The sequence below is a fragment of the Camelus bactrianus genome, chromosome 32 (assembly GCF_048773025.1).
Source record: "Camelus bactrianus isolate YW-2024 breed Bactrian camel chromosome 32, ASM4877302v1, whole genome shotgun sequence".
In the NCBI taxonomy this organism is placed as follows: Eukaryota; Metazoa; Chordata; class Mammalia; order Artiodactyla; family Camelidae; genus Camelus; species Camelus bactrianus.
In genome coordinates this window covers 18,260,218-18,268,706 of record NC_133570.1, presented here as the reverse complement: position 1 = coordinate 18,268,706, position 8,489 = coordinate 18,260,218, and the positions used below count along the sequence as shown (strand labels likewise).

The 8,489-nt window shown below is 61.1% G+C and overlaps 1 protein-coding gene across 1 annotated transcript in view; it reads left to right on the top strand.

Moving 5' to 3' along the window:
- Window positions 1-463: 463 nt before the first annotated feature.
- The window catches only part of MN1 (MN1 proto-oncogene, transcriptional regulator), a 46,514-nt gene continuing 38,488 nt past the window's right edge, over window positions 464-8,489 (top strand). The window contains exon 1 of the mRNA XM_074356804.1: window positions 464-5,514. Within this exon, the coding sequence (XP_074212905.1) occupies window positions 1,743-5,514 (3,772 nt within the window). The 5' untranslated portion in view covers window positions 464-1,742. The remainder of the gene's footprint in view (window positions 5,515-8,489) is intronic.

Below are 8,489 nucleotides of genomic sequence, written 5' to 3'. Positions count from 1 at the left end.
TTCCCCGTGTGCTTTCACCTCCAGGAAAATCCCAGGGCCGGCTAACTTGGGCGCCACAAGTAAGCAGACAGCGGTGGAGAGCAGAGGGTTCGCTCCAGGACTGAAGCGCAGTCGACACTTAGCGACTTTCCGAGAGCTTTGCCTGGCGACCCCATTGTCTGAGCGCCCCGCACCGCTTACCGCCCACCTCCCCGCCCCCTGCCCACCCCGCAGGTCTCGCTTCAGTTGGGGGTGGGGAGTTGGGAACTGCGATGAGTGGGAAGAGGGGTGAACAAAGCCAAGCTCCCGCCATTCTCCGCCTGCGCCCTCTCCCGATGTGCCGGGAGGCTAGGGTACGCCCGCAGCGCACTGGCTCCGGACCCCGAGGCTAACCGGTGCAAGGGACCCCCGAGCTGGCGAAGTGCGGGTTCGTAGCGGGGGCCTCAGCAGTCAGCACCCAGGACCACCTTAAGAGCGAGCCCCGCCCCGGGCCCGGAGCTCGGGCTGCGCTGATTGGTGCAAATGTAATGGCTGAAATTGATTGCTGAAATGCAAAACTTGTTGCTGCTTCTCCGGGCTCAGGGCGAGAGGCAGATACAGAGAGGGGAGCCGAGACCCTCGGAACGCCCCACGCAGAGCCCCCCCCCCGCCAGCCAGGAGAGGGGTGCGCGGACCCCCCAGAGCTGCCTCCGCCCCCTCCCATTACGGGCTCCGAGAGCTCAGCCTGAACGCCTTAGCCTGCTCACCCAGCGTGGCCCCCCAACCCGCGTACACCCCCCTCCCCGGGTCCGAGGGCGACTTGCGAAGCACCTCGGCGCGGAGGCAGGGAACCCGAACCTTGGATCGACCCAACCCCTCGTCTCGCTGCCCACCCGCGCCTGGAACGGGGCGCGGAGATCCCTGCGAAGTCAAAGACCGAACAGCGGAGAAAAGAAGCGGCAGGCGGCGGACGTGGCCACGAAGCGGCGCGCCGGGGTGCAGCGCACCCGCCGCGGAACAGTGGAGCCGCGCCTTCCCCCAACCCTCGCGTCAACCCCGGGCGCCCGCCGCCTCCTCAGCCCTGCTGAGCTCTCGGCTAGGGGGCCGGCACCGGTGATGCCGAGCGGAGCCTCCAGTCCTCCGACTCACTGAAGAAGCAGTAGCCGCTTGCTCAGGGCCGACGGAGACTGCGAGCGGATCGTGCTTGGCTGTGGCTCGGGCTGCGGAGCGCGGGGACTCCGGGGGGAGGGGGGAGGGACCGATCTGTCCGTGCCCCGGCGCCAGCCACGGCTTTGAAGGGTCTCCCAACCCGGCCCCTTAGCAGCTCCGCCACTGACTCCGGGAGGCTTCGGGCAGCGTCCAGGGGCTCCCCACCCGACCCGATCGGACTTAAGAAGGTGATCGCTCTCCTCTCCCTCCCTCCTTCCCGCTTCCTTCCCCCCACATAACTTTTTGTCTTCACTTGTCCTCAGCTCCATCCCTGCCCGCAAACCCACCCGCGGCTTTGCCAACCACCCGGAGCATGGGCCCCCCAACACGAATCTTGGAGGCCCCGCGGCGCCGCAAGATATGAGAGGCTCGTGTCGGGCAGAGCGAGAGCTTCGGGAGAGGAGCTGATAGCCCCTAGCCTTCACAAGCCAGGCGAGGTGGCGTTGCGCGCTGCGCTCCCGCGGTGCTGAACCTCCCGGAGCGCCCAACCCAAGGCCGGAACGAGTAGCTGGCCGGAGGCGCGCCGCGGAGAGCAGGCTGTCATGCCCTATTGATCCCCCCGCCCCCCGCCAAGTATGTTTGGGCTGGACCAATTCGAGCCCCAGATCAACAGCAGGAACGCTGGCCAGGGCGAGAGGAACTTTAACGAGGCCGGACTAAGCATGAACGCCCACTTTAAGGCCCCGGCTTTCCACGCGGGGGGACCCCCTGGCCCCGTGGACCCTGCCATGAGCGGGCTGGGCGAACCCCCGATCTTGGGCGTGAACATGGAGCCTTACGGCTTTCACGCGCGCGGCCACTCGGAGTTGCACGCGGGGGGGCTGCAGGCGCAGCCGGTGCATGGATTCTTTGGAGGCCAACAGCCTCACCACGGCCACCCGGGAGGTCACCACCCCCACCAGCATCACCCCCACTTCGGGGGCAACTTTGGCGGGCCGGATCCTGGGGCCTCGTGCCTGCATGGAGGTCGTCTGCTCGGCTACGGCGGATCGGCCAGCGGCCTGGGCAGCCAGCCGCCCTTCGCCGAGGGTTATGATCACATGGCGGAGAGCCAGGGGCCGGAGAGCTTCGGCCCGCAGCGACCTGGGAACCTCCCGGACTTCCACAGTTCGAGCGCCTCCGGCCACGCCGTGCCTGCCCCATGCTTGCCGCTGGACCAGAGCCCTAACCGAGCCGCCTCCTTCCATGGCCTGCCTGCCTCCGGCGGGTCTGATTCCCACAGTCTGGAGCCCCGGAGGGTGGCGAACCAAGGAGCCGTCGACTCGCTGGAATACAATTACCCGGCCGAGGCGCCCTCGGGACATTTCGACATGTTTTCCCCCTCCGATTCCGAGGGGCAGCTGCCTCATTATGCAGCGGGTCGTCAAGTTCCCGGGGGCACTTTCCCGGGTGCCTCGGCCATGCCCAGAGCTGCTGGCATGGTGGGCTTATCCAAAATGCACGCCCAGCAGCAGCAGCAGCAGCAGCAGCAGCAACAGCAACAGCAGCAGCAGCAGCAGCAGCAGCAGCAGCAGCAGCAGCAGCAGCAGCAGCAGCAGCAGCAGCAGCACAGCGTGTTCTTCGAGAGGTTCGGAGGGACCCGCAAGATGCCAGTGGGTCTGGAGCCTGGAGTAGGTTCCAGGCACCCGTTAATGCAGCCTCCCCAGCAGGCCCCGCCGCCCCCTCAGCAGCAGCCCCCGCAACAGCCACAGCAGCCGCCGCCGCCGCCGCCGCCGCCGCCGCCTGGGCTTCTGGTCCGACAAAATTCGTGCCCGCCTGCGCTCCCGCGGCCCCAGCAGGGCGAGGCGGGCACGCCCAGCGGCGGCCTGCAGGACGGGGGCCCCATGCTGCCAAGTCAACACGCGCAGTTCGAGTACCCTATCCACCGGCTGGAGAACCGGAGCATGCACCCTTATTCCGAGCCTGTATTCAACATGCAGCACCCTCCACCGCAGCAGGCGCCCAACCAGCGGCTGCAGCATTTCGACGCACCCCCCTACATGAATGTGGCCAAGAGGCCGCGCTTTGACTTCCCGGGCAGCGCGGGAGTGGACCGCTGCGCTTCGTGGAACGGCAGCATGCACAACGGCTCTCTGGACAACCACCTTTCGCCCTCCGCCTACTCGGGCCTACCCGGCGAGTTCACGCCACCTGTGCCCGACAGCTTCCCCTCGGGGCCACCCTTGCAGCATCCGGCCCCGGACCACCAGTCCCTGCAGCAGCAGCAGCAACAGCAACAGCAGCAACGCCAAAATGCTGCCCTCATGATCAAGCAGATGGCGTCGCGGAATCAGCAGCAGCGGCTGCGCCAGCCCAACCTGGCCCAGATAGGCCACACCGGAGACGTGGGCCAGGGCGGCCTGGTACACAGCGGCCCAGTGGGTGGCTTGGCCCAGCCGAACTTTGAGCGCGAAAGCGGCGGCGCGGGCGCCGGGCGCCTGGGCACGTTCGAGCAGCAGGCTCCGCACTTGACGCAGGAGAGTGCGTGGTTCCCAGGTCCGCACCCACCGCCGGGTGACCTGCTGCCCCGCAGGATGGGAGGCTCAGGCCTGCCCGCTGACTGCGGCCCGCACGACCCCGGACTGGCGCCGCCCCCTCCGCCTGGTGGCTCGGGGGTGCTGTTCCGGGGCTCTCTGCAGGAGCCGCTAAGGATGCCCGGAGAGGGCCATGTGCCTGCGCTGCCCTCCCCTGGCCTGCAGTTCGGGGGCAGCCTGGCCAGCCTGGGCCAACTGCAGTCGCCCGGGGCTGGGGTGGGGCTGCCCAGCGCACCCTCCGAGCGCCGGCCCCCGCCGCCTGATTTCACAGCGCCCGCACTCGGAGGCCAGCCTGGCTTCCCGTTCGGCGCAGCGAACCGGCAGGCCACGCCGCACAGCGGCCCAGGCGTGAACTCGCCCCCGAGCACGGGCGGGGGCGGCGGCAGCACAGGCGGCGGCGGCGGCAGCGGGGGCGCATACCCGCCGCAGCCTGATTTTCAGCCTAGCCAGCGCACCTCGGCCAGTAAGCTGGGCGCACTCTCACTGGGCTCCTTCAACAAGCCTAGCTCCAAGGACAACCTGTTCGGCCAGAGTTGCCTGGCTGCACTTTCCACCGCCTGCCAGAACATGATCGCCAGCCTCGGGGCTCCCAACCTCAACGTGACCTTCAACAAGAAGAACCCGCCCGAGGGCAAGAGGAAACTGAGCCAGAACGAGAACGACGGTGCGGCGGTGGCCAGCAACCCAGGATCGGATTACTTCCCGGGAGGGACTGCTCCTGGGGCCCCAGGGCCCGGAGGCCCGTCGGGGACCAGTAGCAGCGGTTCCAAACCCTCCGGGCCGCCTAATCCGCCCGCCCAGGGGGACGGCACCAGCCTCTCCCCCAACTACACCCTGGAATCAACGTCGGGGAACGATGGCAAGCCGGTCCCCGGGGGAGGCGGCCGGGGCCGGGGTCGCAGAAAAAGGGACAGTGGTCACGTGAGCCCCGGGACCTTCTTCGACAAGTACACGGCGGCGCCGGACAGCGGGGGCGCGCCTGGGGTGAGCCCAGGGCAACAGCAGGCTCCAGGAGCAGCCGTCGTCGGGGGAAGCTCCACCGGCGAGGCACGCGGGGCGCCTACGCCTCACGAGAAAGCGCTCACCTCGCCGTCGTGGGGGAAGGGGGCCGAGTTGCTCCTGGGGGACCAGCCGGACCTTATGGGGTCCCTGGACGGTGGGGCCAAGTCGGACGGTAGTTCCCCGCACGTGGGCGAATTCGCCTCGGACGAGGTGAGCACCAGCTACGCCAACGAGGACGAGGTGTCATCCAGCTCCGATAATCCCCCAGCCCTGGCCAAAGCGAGTAGGAGCCCCCTGGTGACAGGCTCGCCCAAACTCCCTCCCCGTGGGGTGGGCGCGGGGGAACATGGACCGAAGGCACCCCCACCCCCGCTTGGCCTGGGCATCTTGTCTACCTCTACCTCGACCCCTGACAGCTACGGCGGCGGGGGCACACCGGGCCTGGAGCAGGTCCGGACCCCGACGAGCAGCAGCGGTGCACCGCCACCCGACGAGATCCACCCACTGGAGATTCTCCAGGCACAGATCCAGCTGCAGAGGCAGCAGTTCAGCATCTCTGAGGACCAGCCCCTAGGGCTCAAGGGTGGCAAGAAGGGTGAGTGTGCCGTCGGGGCCTCTGGCGGCGTGCAGAATGGCGACAGTGAGCTGGGCAGCTGCTGCTCCGAGGCGGTCAAGAGCGCCATGAGCACCATCGATCTGGACTCGCTGATGGCAGAGCACAGCGCCACCTGGTACATGCCGGCTGACAAGGCTTTGGTGGACGGCCCAGAGGACGACAAGACGCTGGCGCCCTGGGAGAAGGCCAAACCCCAGAACCCCAACAGCAAAGAAGGTATATGCGCTCCTTCCGTGTTCCCTTCTCACCTGGTGGATCCCCGCCCCACCCCTATTGCAGGCCTTAGCTGTTGCTTTGGAGGTGCTATGAAAGGGGAGTCCCTTGGGTTCAGGAGGGCATGGGGCCTTCTTAATGCCCAGCTCAGAGCTGGGTACCCTTCCTTTGCTTACACCAAGGGCTCTGTGGGCGGACCCCTTCCCACCCCCCTTGATGCTGCAGGGTGGATTCTAGCTCCACAGGGTGGTTAACAATTTAGATGGTAGCCCTTTGGGGATTACCTTAGAGCCCCAACCACCACCTCAAGTTTTAGCTGAGTTGCTGGGTACCCAGAGGACTAGGCCCCTTCCCTTTCACACTGAGACCCCTTCTCATCCTCAACATTCAGGCTGATTCTACTTTTTAGGAAGTTTTGAGCCCCCCTTTCTGGCAGGACACCTGGGAAGTTGTGTTGATGCCTCCCTACCTTGTCCTAGTCAGCCAACCTGCGGCTTGAGTTCCCTTCGGTTTGCCAGCATCTTTGGGAAAAAAAGTTACCAGCTCTGGTGTCGGCAGCATCATTCAGAGACAACGCCTAATTTGACATTTATTCCTAATGAATAGCTGTTTTGTCTCTTCGTAACTATTAGAGTTTCACTGAAAAACTGGAGACCTGTCGGGGTTGTAGGAGGCAGGCAGCCTTTTCAAAGTGCACCTCCTTGACATTTGGTGAGGGGGCCAGGGCTGGGGTGGGGTCTACTTGGCAGAGACCAGACCAATCAGCCAGGGCATCATTTGTGTACGGGAATATGGATATATATTCTTAAGACACAAAGGACCCGCGTTTGTCAATATCTCGCCTGGCTTTGGTGACAGATGTCCGGTCCCAGCTCTCCTTTGCATTCTAAGCACTCCCTCACCACCAGGCCTGGAGGCCTTTAAGGTGGGTGGGGTGGGGGTTAGTAAATAGACCGCCATTGCTGTTAAAGTAATAATAGTTTCTTTAACCTAAAGATGACCGGGCTGCTGTAAATAATCCATTTTATTTTTCAAGGGGGACTTTTTAGGTAACATCTTTTTCCATTCCTACCTTTTTCTTTTAAGCTCTTATTGAACCCCCTTGGTTTCACCAGGGCTGAATATTAACCATGTCTCTAAAAAAATATATCCTCTGATCCTTGCCTTCTCTTAGGGTTCTATTCTTCTGCCTTCGTTTTCCTAGTCAACATCCAACATCCTGCCATCTCTTGACCCTGGGTTTAAGGTGAGGGTAGGTTTTAGGAGTGGGTGGTGGCAGGAGGAGGAGGGAGGGGGAGGGGAAGTGTGGCAGGAGTTGGATGGCTCAGAACTCGGGGCTTTCACCGCCTGTCCGGGGTAGCTTTCCCGCTTGGGTTTTCTAATTCATGAATGCGGCCTCGCTGTTTTTCTTTGTTCGCCTACTGCCCAGCCCGGGACGCCACTGTCTCATTTGAAGCTGGGTGTTTAGCATGCACAGCAGACTGTGGCCAGCATCAGCATTCTCCAGGCTTCTCCCAGGCAAGGCCATAAATTGGTTAGTTTGGGACCCTCCACAGCTTCTCCCTCTTTCCCCTCCCTCTTTTTTAAAATGGAGTTGGACCCGGCATCCTGCTTGCTTGGCCCCTCTTCTCTTTTATTTTCTTGTACACAACATCTCCGTCCTGCCGATCGATAGCTGGTTAGCACAAATCCCAGCCCCTGTCACTTTTACCTGGAGGGGCCTGGCTGCCCGTCCCCCTCCCCTCCTCGTGGCACCCCCCTCCCCCAGTAATTAAGACCATATTGGTCAAAATGGGGTGAGAAAAGTTAAAAAGAAAAAACCTGATTTAGAAAATTAGTAAAGAAAAACCAGTAGCACTTTACCTGCAAGTCTTTTGAAGGGCCTTAGGTGTAGAGACATTGGGTGGTTTTAGTGAGTTTTTTTTTAAGGTGTTACACTGCTTCCTTCCCAGTTCAACTAGTCTTCCTTTACAGAACAAAACAAAACAAAAAAACAAAACAAAATGCAGGCTGCAAATGAAGAAATGCCATTAAAGAAATGTTTTGTTTTGTTTGTTTCACTATTACAGTTAGATGAAGGAAAATATTTTTTTTGGAAACAGATGCTAGTCACTTTAGGGCTGATGTCCCCTGTACGTTTGCTAAATACGCAGCTCTCCCCTGCACGCAGGAGACAGGGATTTCCTTCAGGGACCAGCTGCCTTAGGAGCGTCGGCAGGGACACCCACTTGACCTCCTTTGTTTTCCACTCTGTGATGTGGGAAGGACAGTTTCCTAGATAAAGCCCTGAACTGAGGTCACTCACAGCTTCTGCAGCCTTGGGGCTGCTAGTGAAGGCTTTATAAGGTATCTGCATCTGATTCCTGCTCCCTTACTGGTAGTAAATAAGGATGATTAAACTTTTCATTATGATAACACCCTGCAGTTCCATCTGCACATGTTGTATAAATAGGTACACAGAGCCTTTTAAGGGCCCCCGAATCCCCTGGCTGGAAATCAGAGTGAAGTGTACCACTTCGAAGTAGAGTTGAGAAAAAAAGAATTTAAAGGAAAACATCCTGCTTTCCCTTAAACACATGCCCGTGTAGTCCCATCAGCCGTGAAGCAGCTCTGAACACACCTTTTCTAGGTTCCAGCCCCAGCAAGTACTTTCTTTCACCGCCTGCCCCCCTCCTCCTGCCTTTTCAGGCAAAGCCCATTTTTGTAATGATATTTTATTTTGTCACGCCGTAAAACACGCCAGTACTAATGTGATTAAATATTAACACCGTTTCTGAAATTCTTCACTCCGATGACAAAATACTAGTCGGTCTTTAACAAAATGATGGTTCTCCGATTGGAGAGAACGAATAAGTCTTCGGAACTGTACAAGCCGTGTAGCTACTGGGACGTGCCCAGATTGTCTTATGGGGTTTAGATGTCCTTTGGAGGGGAGGGAACTCGACTGGCAAGTTACACTTCTCACAAAGTCCAGGCCA